Raw genomic sequence first — 18552 nt, forward strand, 5'->3', positions numbered from 1 at the left:
AACCTTGGTAACTTTTATAAAAAAAATAACCTTTTGTCATATTTGCTGAAACTGTCACTATGTTCACACAGCAGTACATGAGACATGAGGCCAAATATCTTCAGCTGTCAGAGGCCTGTAGAGAGAGTGGTTGGAGGGCCTGCTGTGAGCCAATCGAAGTGGGCTGCAGGGTTTCCCGGGGCAATCTGTGCACCGGGCACTCGGGCTCCTTGGCATCAGTAGGTTGCAGGAGAGCAAAGCCACCAGAAACATCAGTGAGGCTGCAGAAAAAGCCTCAAGGTGGCTGTGGGTCAAGAGAGCTGATCCATGGTGTAGCGTGCTGCTTGGACACAGACCAGGGACTGATCACCCCCGGGTGTGTCGCTCAGGTGAGGGTGTCTGATGATCAAAGACCCAAAACACCTATGACCCTGGGTTTATCACTGATGATGCGTCCAAGCCACGCCATCTAGATGTTTCGAATAACTCTAGAGATAATCTGTGAAAAAATGAATATATACTCTGTCTGCTCTACTGTACGGCTAAACAGTACACTAAAATACACTGCCTGGCCAAAAAAAAAGTCACCACCAAAAAAAAGGTCATACACTCTAATATTTCGTTGGACCGCCGACTTTAGCTTTGATTACGGCACGCATTCGCTGTGGCATTGTTTCGATAAGCTTCTGCAATGTCACAAGATTTATTTCCATCCAGTGTTGCATTAATTTTTCACCAAGATCTTGCATTGATGATGGTAGAGTCTGACCGCTGCGCAAAGCCTTCTCCAGCACATCCCAAAGATTCTCAATGGGGTTAAGGTCTGGACTCTGTGGTGGCCAATCCATGTGTGAAAATGATGTCTCATGCTCCCTGAACCAGTCTTTCACAATTTGAGCCCGATGAATCCTGGCATTGTCATCTTGGAATATGACCGTGCCATCAGGGAAGAAAAAATCCATTGATGGAATAACCTGGTCATTCAGTATATTCAGGTAGTCAGCTGACCTCATTCTTTGAGCACATACTGTTGCTGAACCTAGACCTGACCAACTGCAGCAACCCCAGATCATAACACTGCCCCCACAGGCTTGTACAGTAGGCACTAGGCATGATGGGTGCATCACTTCATCTGCCTCTCTTCTTACCCTGATGCACCCATCACTCTGGAACAGGGTAAATCTGGACTCATCAGACCACATGACCTTCTTCCATTCCTCCAGAGTCCAATCTTATGCTCTCTAGCAAACTGAAGCCTTTTTTTCCGGTTAGCCTCACTGATTAGTGGTTTTCTTAAGGCTACACAGCTGTTCAGTCCCAATCCCTTGAGTTCCCTTCGCATTGTGCGTGTGGAAATGCTCTTACTTTCACTATTAAACATAGCCCTGAGTTCTACTGTTGTTTTTCTTCGATTTGATCTCACCAAACGTTTAAGTGATCGCCGATCACGATCACTGAGGATTTTTTTCCGGCCACATTTCTTCCTCGAAGACGATGGGTCCCCACTATCCTTCCAGTTTTTAATAATGCGTTGGACAGTTCTTAACCCAATTTTAGTAGTTTCTGCAATCTCCTTAGATGTTTTCTCTGCTTGATGCATGCCAATGATTTGACCCTTCTCAAACAGACTAACATCTTTTCCACGACCACGGGATGTGTCTTTCGACATGGTTGTTTAGGAAATGAGAAGCAACTCATTGCACCAGTTGGGGTTAAATAACTTGTTGCCAGCTGAAAGATAATCGCCCATGCAGTAATTATCCAATAGGAGGCTCGTACCTATTTGCTTAGTTAAATCCAGGTGGCGACTTTTTTTTTGGCCAGACAGTGTATGTTTCTGAAGACATCTGAGGCGGGAAATAGACAATGCAGTGACAGAATTGCCGAGTTTCTACAGTTTGACCTCAGCCCATGAGCAGTGATTGAAATATTGACAGCTGCGTTAGAGACTCCTCGGCTCCGAATGGTTATTTTCGGTGCACTGTGGTCGATTCTAGCAAACGCCACAGAGGTACTTCAAGGAGGAGGAGGAGGAGTGACATAATTCTTTCTTTATAGACTCTCTGTCTCATGTAACACTTTGCGGATGTAGTGATAGTTGCAGCAAATATGACAAACATTTTCATACAACTCACAAACTGGTGCTTTAACTCTGGTTATTTCACACAGTTCCATTTCACAGCAGTTTACCTATAATTTGTTCAGTACTTAGACTTCACACAAACACCACCTCTGCTTTCAGGCTGCTCTGCCTACTTTTGAAGTTTCCAGGTGAGCCAGTCAGCAATCCCCTCTGATTTCAAACCTTTTTGTTGCTCTTGTGTTCTCGTATACTGCATGTACACTACTTTAAAGAAACTCTACGGTACAAACCTGTTGGTAAACATATAAAAGCCTGTAGCTGTCCCTCCCACACCCCGAGAAGACAACATACCCATAATGAGCTCAAACCACCCTCACAGTTGTTTTGTGCTAAATTTATATACAGTAAATTCACATCGATACACAAACAGACTGGGGGCTGCGCTCAGTTCAGCACCAATTTTTTTAAATCCATAATCCTTTTCTCTTATTCTCCCACTGGTTGGCTTCCTCCTTCGTATTGTTCTTGTGCACGTGCTTCTTTTTCCCCCACTGAATGCTATTATTATAAATACTATTTTGTTGCAAATAGAAGAAATTAGTTGCTTATCTTGTTTTTCATTTTATTTTATCATGTGTGAAACTAGATTGTTGATGACCATGTTGGACGACCACCCTACACACTGATCCAGCTAAAAACACTCACTCATTTACACACACACATACCTGCATTGACAATAGCGTCTATCTCCAGCTTGGTGATGTCACCGCTGTAGAGGGAAATCTTCTGGTCCAACTTGTCATTCCTCGGGTAGAAAGGTTTTCCAGAACTGCCTGAAAATGACACACACACACACTGACTTCGTATCAATCAGTTATTGAAGCACCTCATGTGTAATATGTGATAAACTTGTGATGATGTTACATCTAATGTCAGTGTGTTAATGTTTGTGTGTGTGCTCCATTTTGCTGATTTGTGTGCATCAGAACTTTTACATATGAATGTATAACATTTTGCATACAAGGTACTTCCAGCTCTCCTTATGTTGCTCATAATTTGGCAAGTTATTTGATGTGATATGGTCAAACATCTGATAACACCAGGGGCTACATGCATAAATGATGTGTGCGCACAATAACCATACCTACACCTTTTCCCCACACATAAACTGGTATTCATAAAGGAAGCCTGTGCAGTGAGAATGTGTGCACCTCATTCTTCAGACCAGGCGCAAACATAGTTTTACCTGAGATAGCTGTGGGTGATATATGATAAGGAGGAAATTGCATATTAGTTGAGAGATGGAAAACATTGTTTTTGTTTGCCAGCTTCACTTGCATTTATAAAGCTGATTTTGAATCATTTCTGAGTGATAAATTTCAGCATTACTTTTGTTCACATTCACCCCCCGGTAGTGATCGTTTCATTTTATCCTGTGGAGCACTTTGTAAAGTCAGTTTTCACATGAGTGCGATGAATGCATCACTGATCATCCTTGTGACGTTTAATAATAATGATGATTGAGATTTTGCCACGATGATGGTTTAGAGAAATGTGATGAATTATTGGTGAGGATGCTACAAATATCCACAGCCATGCGTGATGACGCCTGCTCTGGCACCGTTGGAGAACCTCAGCGATGCAATGCAGTCGGTGAAATTGCTCTTCTGTACTGAATTTCTCACTGACAGGTTTAACGAGTGGTGGATGGGCACAAGTGTCAATATGCAAACAGATTTTAAAGGGCGTCATCCATTTATATGAACTGTGGGTGTGGTAATGAGGCTGAGATTTATAAAAGAAGAATCATGCGTACGCACAGCTTTATAAATCTGCCGAAAAGAATGCATGTGCACATTTTGTGGGTACAGTTTTGTGGGTAGTATTAGTGATGATGAATCTACACAGACTTGTATAGATCGGGCCCCAGATGTCTTTGTTTGCATCCCTCCGGTAAAGTCTCTCCATCACTACCACCCAACCCTGACTGAACCTGACAGTGACTTTGACTGATGTTGGGGTTCTGACCTGCAGTGGGAGTCCACACAGAGACTTGATCCAGTGGCACAAAGTCAGACGTCCTGTAGTGCTGACGCCTGTCCTTCACAGACAGAGACAGCAAGAAGTCTGAGAGAGGGAATGGAGAAAGGGCACAGACGGTAAATGATCCGTTAGCTCAATAAATATTTTGTTACATAGGTATTTATGTTAACGAACAGAGAAGCAGGGTAGCATTGGCATACCAAACTGAAGATGAGCTTGATGAAGAATAAGACAAAATAGTTTGTGCATACCCTCCTAATGAAACGGAAAATTCCTTCAGAAACTAGAGATGCACGTTATTGGATTTTTTGCCCATATGCTGATATATTACAACTCATGAGCCACTACCGATATATCCATGTTTTTTCTTACCTAATTTTAGTGATCATCAGATCTCTTCTGTAATGGAATTAGCATCATATTATCCAAGTATACTCTCATGACTCTCATGACGGCCTAACAGGAGATGGAGACATGAAATACAATACTTTACAGTGTATGTAATATTCGCTCATTGTGCAAAATAACAAAAAGCATGTTGGGCAATTCTGATAGCCGATTTTAAAGCCAATATTGGCTGATACCGATGACGTGCCGATATTATCAGCATGTTGGCCGATTACAAGATGTCATCTTAGCCAGTGACAAATATTATTATGCATTCCTAACAGAAAACTAAAGTAAGTGGTGTGCTATAAGACTATGGTACCCTGAAAGTACTTAATGGTCTTTGTGGAGCTTCTGCGCTCAAGCTCCAGTTTGTCAAAGTACAGATTTACTTTATGAAGACAGCAAAATACTATATGATATGAAACAATTCATAATCTTATAAATAATATCACAGAACAGGGGTCATCAACTAGATTTATCCAAGGGCCACAATCTTTCTTTCTGATTGGGTGGATCCGGTATGATAAAATAAGAGAATAGTTATTATCAGGGGTGGATTTCACAACTAGGCCCCAAACTAAAAGGGCCGAAACATTGATGATGTTCAGATATGAAAAATACTGAATACTATTCCAATTCATTGTACCCAAAAATAATTTACAAGAGGCCCCCCTTTAAAAAAACTTGTACTTTGGAGGAAAACATTGAACCTGACGGATAGATGTTACTGGTTATACTGCATATTCAGATTCTTACTCACAAAATACAATTAAATATGATACAATATTATTTATTATAAAAGGTACTTCAGGGCTGAAGTGTTAAGTTGATAGTAATTGTTATTCATTGACTCGTGTATTAATTACAGACATTTAATATTTGCTAGTTGCAGCGGTCCTTTGGTATTTTAGCTGTCCTTTTTTTTTCGTTTTTGGTTACTTAAATTGTGATGATGTGTTATGAATTTCATGATTGCATTTGTTTAGTCTTTATGTTGAATGTCATGTACTTCTTTGTGTTGTCATTGTCCTCTAACATCCTGGAACCAGGCTGGAAATAAGTGTTTTCACTTTAACATGTTATCCCTTGGATTTTTAGTTTCTTTATCTAATAATCCATAAATAAAGTCAATTAATTTATTAATTACAAGGCCTAATATCTACTGTTTTTCACCACTGGTCAACTAACGGATAGTTTTAAGACATACCCTTAGGCAAGGTTACTAGGATGAATATGGTTAAAGTGGGAAAATGGGCAAACTGGGACAGTTAAGCTTAATCATATTTATCTTTACACATGTAAACTTATATTACTAAAAATCATCATTGAGCTCATCATAGGTAAGTATGAGATTAAAAAACATTGGTTCTGTGTCGATGACATCACTTCTGGGGGCGTGGATCACCATATTCAACTCCCTCTGCAGTGACCCAAGATGGTAAGTAAAATGACATAGCGTTTTGAGGTGAAAGATGTTAGTGTTCTAGAAATAAGGAAACTGGTGGGATAGTTTGTGATATATTTTGTTAAGGGGTGTAATGGTGATTCATAATTTTCAAAAATCACATCCATGTGAATCTTACTCTTTTTTTAAAATGCCATTTTGTTGCTGTCCCACTTTAACAATACTGTTAAAGTGGGACAGTGTGTTATTGGCAAACTGGGACAACCATTCAAGTCATTATAAAGGTGGAAATAAGTTTCCTTTTTATTTATCCCTCATAAATTTAGCTATCTAGCTAGCTAGATATATCAACAAATTTACTTAAATTGCACAAATTAAGGTAGCTTGTAATGAAAATAATAATTGTGATGCTTATGCTAGCTAGCTAGCAAGCTCTTGCCCTGCCACCCCACACGTTTTGCATACTCCTGTTTAAATTGATCTAAAACAAAAACTATAGTAGCTAGAACATTCATTTGTTTGTGGGTGAAAGCTAAGACTTATGTCTTTTACATTATTAGCCTATGTTGCACATTTAGTACCAGTGATGATATTAAAGATGTTGCAAGTGTCCCAGTTTGCCAATATATGGTGTCCCACTTTACCAATAGCGCCTGGAAATTTTGGTTGTGGGTCAGTGTGTTTTTGGTGAAGGGTCATCCATCCTGTGTTTAAAGTTTCTGTGTTTTTTCTTCTACATAGTATAGTAGAGATCACAAGCTATTTAGAATGGTACGATATGATGGGCTAAGACATTTGGTTCATAACTAGAAATTATGTTGAAGGTAAATTTTCAGAAAGTGTCCCAATTTACCCATATTCACCCTACTTAAAATGCTCATTAGTTGCAGGCCAAATGCCAATTGTGCATGTATATTGTGAGTTTTAGTTTACTAACTCTACAATGATATTACAGAAGACAAAATGTTATGACTAATTTTACTCTTTCAGGTCTAATATGTTTGTATGGACTGGCTGCTTTGCTGTGATTAATGTTTGGTATCATCAGTAAAGACCATTACTGATGGTCGGTGGTTTTAGTCTTGACACAACTGACAGGTGGGCTGCGTCTATCAGCTGGACAGGTGTTTTGGTCACGTGACGGCCGCACGCTTCTCTTTTGTTTATTGACAAAGGATAAATGTTGTAAAACTAAATTAAAACCCCCTCAGCCTTGGTTGAACAGTCTCACCCTTGGTCTCCTTCCAGTCTCCCTCAGCGGAGTTCAGGTTAACTTTGAAGGCCATGGCGGTGACGGTTCCGGTGTGGAGACCCTGGAGCAGCCCGACTGTGCTCACTCCGAGGGCGGCACCGAGGGCTACCTTACCCAGCCAACCTCTCCTCCCCCGGGCTGAGGAGGAAGCCTTCCCCTGGCTGGACTTCCAAAGTGCTGCTGTGGTTGTCGTTGAAAACTTCTCAGCTCGGAGGGCAGCGTTAATATGGCCGCGGACAGGACTTGTTGCTGGCCCCGTTCCCAGCTGGGGGCTTCCAGAAGATAAAATGTGTTTGAACTTGACACCGGCTCCCTGGATGTCAGCACGGGCACGGGACAGAGAGCTCGTGCACAGTGGAGCTCTGATGTATGAAAATAGAGCTGATATTTGCAGTGCCATGGCTGAGTGACGCCGAGGGGGGGTAACGGTTCGTGTTACTAAAGCTCCACAGGAATCAATGTCAGCCACACCACTGTGGTCAGGTTTCGTTTTCGATACGACTAAACGTCAGTTAGTTCTCATCTCATGTGCCATATTTGTTTTGGACGTTCACATGTGGAATGTACCATTTACAAAGGGGTGCCGCTTGGCTGTCGCTAAACAACAAACTTTAAAAAAGTGTCATTAAGCGTTAGTACGGTGTCTAGTGGTGGTATTTAACGGTTAATATTATAACTAGCGAAAAGGGTACTACAATATGGCAAGTGCTGCTCTATTTTAACTCTGACAAGGGGTGTAACCCCCGAATCAGATGACATGGGAAAGCCGAGGCCAACGTCCACACGCGTACGCCTCCTTCACGACTATCGGAAATACTGATTTTATAAGATGAAAATACAACAGCTTTAATAAGATAAGTTTGCTACACTTGAAAGTTTGACTTGGGAGACATCCGTTTCTAATTACACCGTATATTAAAACAACCCTCTGCAGTAAGCAAGACGTTTGAGGGGGAATACCATCATCAATTCTACCGAAATTGCTAAACTCTGAACGTTATTCAATTCAATTCAATTTTATTTATAAAGCCCAATATCACAAATCACAATTTGCATCACAGGGCATTCAAGTGCATTTATTGAGCAGGGGCGTTTCTAGGATTTGAGGACATTGGGGGCTGAGCCCAGACCTCTGTAGAGGGGGTTCAGGGGGGCATTTTTTTTATGAACAATGGAGAATGAATGGGGAACAAGGTGATGGTGTGCTCGGCAGATACAATGTAAATAATTTAAGTATTGGATTGTGTTTTTTGTCTTTGTTTTTTATGTGATGGATGTAAATTTAATGTTTGTTTAGTAATTTCTCATTTGTATGCAGGATGTTTTTTCTTAACACTTGTGGAGGCGTGTCGTCTTTAAAATGGCCTCTCATTGGGCCGAAATCGGTCATTGATTTAATGTAAGCAGCCAAGGCTTTAAATTCAAGTGCGTTTGTTCCTGCTCAACCCATGAGTGCCTAAAGTTCATTTTTTCCTCCCACTTCTACTTAAATATTTCCATTTTATGCTACTTTATGCTTCTCTACATCACAGAGGGAATATTATAATATTTACTCTATTTATTTGTCTGCCTTAGTTATTTTAAGACTGATTATTATTACAAAATATAATCAACAAACAAATGATGTGCATAATTGTAGATTAACCTACCCAGCATTATATAAAGCATTTAAGATGAGCTCCGCCTTCACCAGCTGCAACATTAAAGTGATTACCAGTGCACTCTTTCTTTTGATCACACAAAATGTGCTGCTAGAATGACACAGAGGAACCATAACTTGCCTTTTTTATCAACTGTATCAAATTACTTTCAAGGGCTTTAATGCATTAATGGAATGGCATGTGATTAGATAAGGGGGTATTCAGAAAACAATCATGGCTGAACCCTCGAATGCCCAGGCTGAACAACGCCACTGTCATTGAGAGATCAGATACATTGTAATTGATGTCACATATACATATCACATAATTTAATTTTGTTAAAGTATAGTGTCATGTTTGTTTTTATATATGTCTTATTACCTATGCTTAAAACAGACTCTCTGGTCAAATCAGAAAACCCCTAATAAAAAACGCCCACCTGACAGCACAATTATTAGTGATGGCCAGACCGATTCGTTTCACATTTTCAGTTCTTTTGAGTTGATAGACTACATGTAAATGTATCAAACTTTTAAAAGGTCTGAGTTTTGATTCTTTCTGCAAAATATGGTGTCAGTTTCTCCATGACACTCCATTATAGTACATGCACGTCCGATAGCTAGTGCGGCCCGCCCCACAAAGCCTCTCTTCAATACATTGCCCATCAGGTATAAGTTTACATAAATATAGATAAAATATTAATTTTCATACATTGATTCAAAATCCCACTTGTGTGTAGGTGAGCTATGTAAGCTCATGTTACATAAATGTCACAGACCAATGATTTGTTCTTTGAGGGGCAAGTAGCAGACATCCCAGCAGAGTGCCTCAGGAATGAGTCCTTCATTCATTAATTTATTTCATTCATTCAACCACTTATCCTGGTACAGGCAGGTGTGCTAGAAACAGACAACCATTCATGCTCATATTCACACCTACAGGCACTTCAGAATCATCAGTTAACCTATGGTGCATGTTTTTGGATTACGGGAAGAAGCCAGAGAACTCAAAGAAAATCCACACAGACACGGGGAGAACATGTTTGCAGGAATAAGTACTAAATTAGTACTAAAACCTAGAAATGAGTCAGCATTTTACAAGTCCCACCTCCCTCATATCAAACTGAAGGGTTTTTTTTAATGGGTTTTTGGTTGGATGGCTGAAATAAGATCTGTGGTTAACACAAGCTTAAGAGCTGAACACGGCTTTACAGTCTTGTCATGTCATGTCATGTGACCACAGTGTAGTTCATTCATTGCCTAACATTAGCTTTTTACTTCTGTTGATTTTATTTAGGTTTCAGTGATCATGAAAGTGTTGTTCATTTGTGGAGATTATGTTGCTGATCAAAACGTGCAAGTATCAAACATTTGTTTGCCACAGAGCTTATTTTCGGAAAAATCCAAATTCCAATGGAAAAATCCCAAATGCTCTTCGACAAAGGAACCAGCGCAAAGATAAAAGTCATCCTTGGGGAACTCTATTGCCCTGAAGATACAGTTTGTTGCCCCCTAGTGGATTGTAACCCACAACTGAATGTCAGAAAAATGGTCTCGTTTGTATTTTAAGTAAGATTAAATGATTATTTAGAGGTAGAATTATTTTCTTTGTTTATCCCATAGACAGGAGGTATTATGTTTTTGTTTGTTTGTTTTAATTTAACCATCTCATTGTAACTATTCGTATAGAGCATTAAACCTGCTGTATTTTTGAGCAGGAAAATGCCAAGTTACCAGTTCTCATAGCTAAACATTTGTCTATTTATTCTTTACTCTGCATCTGACATGTCATCAACAGCTGCTACTAAAATTAAGGATCCATGACCCACACCCTTACACAACTTATTACTGATCTTGCAACACAAAAAAAATGATTACTAATAAGTTAATTATATGTGTGACTACAATTCTCAAGGAAAGGGAAAAGAGGAAACAAAGAGAGGAGATGGATAATGTGTGTTGTCTGTCCATACCCAGCCTCCCACATAAACTGTATGTGCACACACACACACACGCACACAATGCCTGGCATGCATCACACACTCAGCCTGTCAGTCAAACCCTGAACCCTTTTCACATTTCCGCCTGGCGGAAACTGACAAAAAAAGGAACAAGCCTCTCTTGACAAAAGTTGACACAAGTAGCGCAGACACAGCTACACAGACCACAACCTGCCCAGCCCAAGAAAGGAGAAACTGCTGCACATTTTCACACAAAAAAACTGGGAACTTCTTCTTCAGAGATCTGACAGAGACACAGGAGTGCCCCCAGTTTCTTTCTTTTCAAAACCTGGACAGAGGAGACTGACGGTATTGTCTTTCAAAGTGTGTGTGTGTGTGTGTGTGTGATGAGTGCGTGAGAGAAAGGGAGAAAGCATGAGGGTAGCGAAAGCGTCAAGGCAGCAAGTGTACGTGTGAAGCTTCTAAATATGCACATGTGGGGTCATTATTAGGTCACATCAATTGACAGGATATAATGTAGGAAGTGAATTTGTCTCAGATCAGAATTTACATTCAGGAATGTGCAGATATAAAAAGTTAAGGCCTCCAAAAGAGGAAATTAGGGGTGCAGGCATGTGTAGTCAGTGTTATACCGTTGTATGCGATATAAGTGTTTTTAAAATACAGATAAATGAGGCAAAGACACACACTTAAATCCTTAAATTAATATATTGAAGATGGGGTTACAGTTTCATACACAGGCAGTGTGTGTCTCTGTATTGACATTGGATGAACATCTCACCTTGGGCGGGCGGGTCAGAAAGCGGAAGTGTGTCTCCCTGGTGATAGTTCATGTCAGAAACAGGAAGTGCTCATCAAACTGGACATGTTGCCAGAATCGACTCATCCATCCAGTGTGTGTGTGAGTGTCAGTGTTGCTCAGTATCATGTGATACTGACCCATTAGTTAAAGTCTTTTTCCTCACAATTGATTGGCTAAAGTTTGACTGACAGGTCATCTATCCTCTCTGTCTCATCTGATGTCCTGAATGTGAAGCAGGACTTTTAATATCAAATCTGTCGAGTTCTGTCACACTTTTTGAATGTTTATTTATAACTTACTTATCTCCAATTTTCACTGCAGTTTTATACTATACTACTCCATCAAATTATGGAGGCCTGTTAGTCATTTTTAAAGTTAACATTAATGTGTTGCTTTAGAAAGTTTAAAATTGTTTTCTTCAGGCATTTTAACAATTTATTCATGATTCAAAGTGTATAATTTCTCACTTGTGACATATATGGCTCCCTAAAATAATAATCGCTAACACATTCAATTATTCAGTTATCATGATACATCTGAGCATTTTTCATGCCAGACCTGAATAAATGGTGGTGGAGCTTTAATAAATGTGGTGCAAAGACAAATGACAGAGTAACTTTACTGATTAATTGCAAGTCTTGTTTGTCTTTTCCTTGTCCTTGGCTGCTTTGTCTGAGCTGTCACACCAGCTATTTGCACCAAACAAAAACAAAAAAAGACATTCGTCACATAAACAGATCATTTAAAGAGCATTTGTTGAGCAGCTTTTCATTACAAGTTGTTATTCATTCGACAGTGTTACTAAATCTATCATTTCTTTGACTCTCTCCTGTGTTTGACTCCCCGGCTTTCTTCCCCTGTCTGTCTACTTCACTCTGTCAGACCTCTTTCCCCCGGTATGGCGGCCTGGGATCTGTCAGTCACAGTGGAGGACCTGGGGTCTGACGCGCCACCTGTCACCGTCAGCGTGGCCTCTGACCTCCACGTTGGAGGGGTCATCCTGAAGCTGGTGGAAAAGACACGTGGGTCACTCTCTGTCTGTCTATCGCAGTCTCTCTATCAGTCACAGCACACAGACTAAAAACAGTCACATAATTTTCATGGACACACAAGAATTCACATATAGTGTAAAGGTAACAGTTTCACAGTAACGCATGTGACAATACTTTTCACAGATACATTTAAAAATGCTTACTTACATATCTTTTATTTCAAATTGCTAGTAGGCCTGTTTTTTTCTAACTCCCACTGTAACTGCTGGTCAAATTATTTCATTATATGGTAATTCAGAGGCCACTTTCCAGTTCCAGAAAAAAGTTCGATGTATAACCCTGTTGTCTCTGATCATCGTCCATTAAATGGAGGAGAAACAGAAAGATTGGCCCTGACATGATTAGAACACGCAGCTACAGAGTTTGTTTCAAACTGCTCAATGGAGCAGAGGTTCTGCAATGTTTCTCTATAGAGTGTTTCAGGAAGAAGTCCATGTCACAACCCTATCCTCTCTACCCATCCACTGTGAAACAGAGCTAGAGAAATAGAAATATTGACCCTGACGTGATTTGAACACGCAACCTTCTGATCTGGAGTCAGATGCGCTACCGTTGCGCCACAGAGTCTGTTGTAAGGTGGTCTTTATCAGCACACCAAACACTGGTGGTGTTAAATTGACTAAAGCAAATAAAACAGTTGGGTTAGAGTTAAATATACGATCATTTCAGTGTCAGTGACCCTGACACGGCTTGTATATATTGTTTTCTGATTTGAAATCAAATGTGTTAAGGTCGTGCCAGTGAGTCTGAAAACCGTCTTAGTTTGGAAGCTACTTTCATGTCCCTTAGGTAAAAACAGTCTGTTGTTTTAAACAGTCATTATTTCTGTATGTTTAACTGCTAGTCCAATCATTTCATTGTTCCATTATTCAGAGGCCATTTTCCTGTTCTCGTGGTGAGAAAACCTCCAGACTCTGATGAGAGTAACCACCCTATCCAGAGTCTGATATACAGCAATATCCACTCTGATCATTCTCTATTAAAGGAGAAGGAGAAACAGAAATAGTGACCCTGACGTGATTTGAACACGCAGCCTTCCAATCGGGAGTCAGACACACTCCCATTGCGCCACAGAGTCTATTTTAAGCTGCTCTTTATCAGCTAACACACCAAACACTGGTGGTGTTACATTGACTAAAGCAAATAATGTTTTCTGGAGGTGCTTTCCAACAACTCCATATCCACACAGATTCTGTATTTAACAAGTGTAGAACAGTGGCGAGCAGGGGGTGGGGGTGGCCTCGATGCCCCAAATCTTTTAGGTTATTAAAATACCTTCAACTTTGTGTCACTTACCCTCAGTTTCTCTGATTGGACTTGAAATGCAGTGGAGCAAATATGCTATTGTTTCTCTATAGAGTGCCCCAGGAATGTGCCTTAAGTCACAACCCTTTCTAACCATCTATTCTGAAACAGAGGTGGAGAAACAGAAATATTGACCCTGACATGATTTGAACACAGAACCTTCTGATCTGGAGTCAGACGCACTACCGTTGCGCCACAGAGTCTGTTTTAAGCTGCCCTTTATCAGCTAACACACCAAACACTGATGGAGATAAACTTAAAAAAGCAAATATTGTGGAGGTGCTTTCCAACAACTCAACATCCACACAGATTCTGTATTTAATAAGTGTTGGACAGTGGCAAAGCAGTGGTGGGGGTGGCCTCGATGACCCAAATCTTTTAGGTTATTAAAATACCTTCAACTTTGTGTCACTTACTCTCAGTTTCTCTGACTAGACAATCAATGGAGCAAATGATGTGTTATGTCTCTATATCATTCCCCAGGAATGTGCCTAAGTCACAACCGTATCCTTTCTGACCATCCATTATGAAACTGAGGTAGTGAAACAGAAACATTGACCCTGACGTGATTTGAACACGCAGCCTTCTGATCTGGAGTCAGACGTGCTACCGTTGCGCCACAGAGTCTGTTTTAAACTGCTGTTTATCAGCTAACACACCAAACACTGACAGAGTTAAACTGAATAAAGCAAATATTCTGGAAGTGCTTTCCAACAACACAACATCCACACAGATTCTGTATTTAATAAGTGTTGGACAGTGGCGGCCTCAGTGCCCTAAATCTTTTAGGTTATTTAAGCACCTTCAGCTTTGTGTCACTTACCCTCAGTTTCTCTGATTGGACTTGAAATGCAGTGGAGCAAATATGCTATTGTTTCTCTATAGAGTGCCCCAGGAATGTGCCTAAGTCACAACCCTATCCTTTCTGACCATCCACTATGAAACTGAGGAAGCAAAACAGAAATGTTGACCCTGACGTGATTTGAACACGCAGCCTTCTGATCTGGAGTCAGACGCGCTACCGTTGCGCCACAGAGTCTGTTTTATGTTGCTGTTTATCAGCTAACACACTAAGCATTGGCGGTGTTAAACTGACTAAAGTAAATAATATATCCTGGAGGTGATTTCCAACAACTCCACATCCACATAGATTCTGTGTGTATTAAGTGTAAAACAGTGGCAGAGCAGATGTGGGGGTGGCCTCAATGCCCCACATCTTTTAGGTTATTAAAACGCCTTCCACTTTGTGTCATTTCCCCTCAGTTTCTCTGACCTGACAATCAATGGAGCAGGAGTTCTTTGTTGCTGCTATATAGACCGTTTCAAATTGGACAACATAAACATTCTAAATGGGTCCCTTTGTATTTCCTGTTTGAATGTATGTTAATGCAGAAGCTCACAGGAAGTAAACAGGGACCAAAGTTGTTGCCCTAGCAACAGAATAGCAATGAAACGGTGCATAGAGTGCCACAGGACCGAGTCCTAAGATGCAACCCCATTCTCTTTAACCATCCAGTTTGAAACAGAGGTAGAGAAACAGAAATATTGACCCTGACGTGATTTGAACACGCAGCCTTCTGATCTGGAGTCAGACGCGCTACCGTTGCGCCACAGAGTCTGTTTTAAGCTGTCCTTTATCAGCTAACACACCAAACACTGACAGAGATAAACTGAATAAAGCAAATATTCTGGAGGTGCTTTCCAACAACTCAACATCCACACAGATTCTGTATTTAATAAGTGTTGGACAGTGGCGGGGCAGGGGTGACCTCAATGCCCCAAATCTTTTAGGTTATTTAAACACCTTCAGCTTCGTGTCATTTCCCCTCACTTTCTCTGACTAGACAATCAATGGAGAAAATGTTCTGTTATTTCTCTATATCGTGCCCCAGGAATGTGCCTAAGTCACAACCCTATCCTTTCTGACCATCCACTATGAAACAGAGGTAGTGTAACAGAAATGTTGACCCTGACGTGATTTGAACACGCAGCCTTCTGATCTGGAGTCAGACGCGCTACCATTGCGCCACAGAGTCTGCTATAAGCTGTTTATCAGCTAAGAGACCAAGCATTGGTGGTGTTAAACTGACTAAAGTAAATAATATATCCTGGAGGTGATTTCCAACAACTCCACATCCACATAGATTCTGTGTGTAATAAGTATGAAACAGTGGCAGAGCAGATGTGGGGGTGGCCTCAATGCCCCACATCTTTTAGGTTATTAAAACGCCTTCCACTTTGTATCATTTCCCCTCAGTTTCTCTGACCTGACAATCTGTTGACAGAGTAGTTCTACACAACGTTAAACGTAACACATAACACACGATCAAGTTGTTCAATGCTGAGCGAATACCCGCACGCACGGGCTCACCTGTTTTATTGATTAGAGACAGCATACCTGTGGGCAGTTCCCTAATCAGGGTCACGTGACATGAAACGCCAAAATGAACAAAAAAAATCACAACATATCTTAAACAAACAAAATGAAATGAGAGCACATCAACACCCCCACTTGCTCACATTTTACAGAAATCATGTCAACACAAACTTCACAGGTTTTTTTTTTTGTTTTTTTTTTCAATGCTCACACAATAATCATAAGTTCAGAGTTCATTAGTTGTTCATAGTTCATGGTTCATTCACCAAACATAAAGGTCTCAAAGTTCATTAACTTCAGCTTACTAGCTGGTTTCGTTAGGATGTCTGCAACCATTTCATTAGTTGGACAGTACTCCATTGTCACATCATCAGTCTGTAAAGACGATCTCACAAAGTGGTATTTAATGTCCACATGCTTACATCTTTGCCTATGTACAGGGTTTTTGGCTAGAGCTATAGCGCCCTGGTTGTCCTCGTAGACTAAACACCTGTATACCTGTTCATCAAAATACTTCAGAAGCTGTTTTAAGTACAGGCATTCCTGCATGGTCGCAGCTAAAGCCATGTACTCAGCCTCACAAGTAGAGAGTGCAACTGTAGGTTGTCTTTTAGTTTTCCATGAAACAAATGGCCCATTTTTGTTCAGGCTGATACAGTAACCTGTCGTGCTTTTTCGATCAATATCAGCGGCCCAGTTGGCATCACTATAAGCATGGATTATGTTTTCACCTTTGTGCTTTTTGAAACAAAGTTCTTTGTTTTGAGTACCTTTTAAGTATCTCAACACATGCTTTACCGTTGTCCATTGATCAGTAGTCGGTCTAGTGAAGTACTGAGATAGTTTACTCACTATAAAACTCAGGTCTGGCTTTGTACAGGTTGCTAGGTATATTAAGCTCCCAACTGCCTCTCTGTATTTCTTCACATCATCCATTAATTCAGCATCATCGCTGTAGTCAAGTTTCTGTTCACAAGGGGTAGCTCTGGCCTTACAGTTTGACATGTCAAATCTCTTCAGTAACTTCTGTACATATTTGCATTGTGACATCTTAACACAATCTGCAGACTGTTCAAAGTCAATACCCAGGAAATGTGTTAGTTTACCTAGGTCTTTCATTCTGAACTTGGATTTCAACATTTCTTTAACACGTTGTAAGACATCGTCATCATTGGCAGCAATAATCAAATCATCGACCCATATGATCATGTGCACTTTTTCTTGTTCAGTAATTTTGCTATAAACACAATGGTCAGCCGGGTTCTGTACGAACTGCATCTCACACAAATAATCATGCAACATCTTATTCCAGTTGCGTCCTGACTGTTTTAGACCGTACAGGGATTTTTCTAGTTTGCACACTAGTTTGTCACCTTCTTTTGATGCAACTTCATAACCTTCAGGTTGTTCAATGTAGATTTCACACTCGATTGGTGCATGAAGATAAGCAGTTTTTACATCCATCTGGTGGACAACTAGATTCTCTTGTGCTGCTTTCTGTGCTAATACCCGGATACTGGTCATATTAGCTGTAGGGGAGAAAGTCTCATCGTAGTTTACACCTTTCTTTTGGCTAAACCCTTTGGCTACGTATCGGGCTTTGTATTTGTCTGATCCATCAGTGTTCTTTTTCATTGCATAAACCCATTTACCCCCCACTACATCTTTGCCCTTGGGAAGAGTGGTCAAGGTAAAAGTTACATTGTCTTGTAGTGACTGCATTTCTTCATCCATAGCATCAACCCATTGTTTCCCATTGACTGAGGTGATTGCTTCTGTGTATGTTTGAGGAACATTACACAGGAGTCTGTAACAGTAGTCAATATTGGTAATATCCTCCTCAAAACCACATGCATGATCACCATAATAGTCAGGCTTTCTTCTCTCCCTGTCAGGATAACGTTTCTCAGCAGGTTTGTATTTTTCCTGTCTACCTACTTCATTTTCTGACTTCACTGTTTGAGCATTTTGCTCGTCTTTCACATCTGCCTCATTGTTTGTGAACACTTCCTGGCTCCCTATCACTTGTGGGTTAGCTAGTGGGATTGTCACAGATTTTCTCTCATTTTGAATGTCAAAATCATCTTCTGCATCCAGTACCTCCTCCTTCTTTTTAACTACAAACTCTACAAGTCTGTGTTTTTGTACTTTTCTGGTGCTGGGATAGTACACCATGTAGGCAGGACTATTTTTATCATATCCAATGAAGATGCCCCTTTCGCATTTAGAGTCCAACTTTCCTTTTTGTTGTCTGTAAGCGTAAC

At 40.5% G+C, this 18552-nt stretch overlaps 2 protein-coding genes and 5 non-coding genes across 9 annotated transcripts in view; 1 reads left to right on the forward strand and 6 right to left on the reverse strand.

Annotated features, from left to right (window-relative positions):
- The window catches only part of macrod1 (mono-ADP ribosylhydrolase 1), a 169623-nt gene extending 161936 nt beyond the window's left edge, over window positions 1-7687 (reverse strand). The window contains exons 1-3 of one of the 3 annotated variants that reach the window (XM_078169384.1): window positions 7132-7687; window positions 4091-4189; window positions 2788-2895 (exon numbers count right to left, since the gene is read on the reverse strand). In XM_078169384.1, the coding sequence (XP_078025510.1) occupies window positions 2788-2895; window positions 4091-4189; window positions 7132-7552 (628 nt within the window). In that variant the 5' untranslated portion in view covers window positions 7553-7687. The remainder of the gene's footprint in view (window positions 1-2787; window positions 2896-4090; window positions 4190-7131) is intronic. The other 2 variants (XM_033630860.2, XM_033630852.2) reach the window with 2 other exon arrangements.
- A 3222-nt stretch (window positions 7688-10909) lies between these two features.
- Window positions 10910-18552, forward strand: part of fermt3b (FERM domain containing kindlin 3b) — a 32950-nt gene continuing 25307 nt past the window's right edge. The window contains exons 1-2 of the mRNA XM_033624610.2: window positions 10910-11100; window positions 12437-12576. Of these exons, the coding sequence (XP_033480501.1) occupies window positions 12453-12576 (124 nt within the window). The 5' untranslated portion in view covers window positions 10910-11100; window positions 12437-12452. The remainder of the gene's footprint in view (window positions 11101-12436; window positions 12577-18552) is intronic.
- Window positions 13102-13173, reverse strand: trnaw-cca (transfer RNA tryptophan (anticodon CCA)). The gene has a single exon. It is a non-coding gene; the product is annotated as a tRNA-Trp (tRNA).
- Window positions 14467-14538, reverse strand: trnaw-cca (transfer RNA tryptophan (anticodon CCA)). The gene has a single exon. It is a non-coding gene; the product is annotated as a tRNA-Trp (tRNA).
- trnaw-cca (transfer RNA tryptophan (anticodon CCA)) lies at window positions 14879-14950 on the reverse strand. The gene has a single exon. It is a non-coding gene; the product is annotated as a tRNA-Trp (tRNA).
- trnaw-cca (transfer RNA tryptophan (anticodon CCA)) lies at window positions 15458-15529 on the reverse strand. The gene has a single exon. It is a non-coding gene; the product is annotated as a tRNA-Trp (tRNA).
- trnaw-cca (transfer RNA tryptophan (anticodon CCA)) lies at window positions 15876-15947 on the reverse strand. The gene has a single exon. It is a non-coding gene; the product is annotated as a tRNA-Trp (tRNA).

Source organism: Epinephelus lanceolatus, chromosome 7 (assembly GCF_041903045.1).
Source record: "Epinephelus lanceolatus isolate andai-2023 chromosome 7, ASM4190304v1, whole genome shotgun sequence".
Classification (NCBI taxonomy): Eukaryota; Metazoa; Chordata; class Actinopteri; order Perciformes; family Serranidae; genus Epinephelus; species Epinephelus lanceolatus.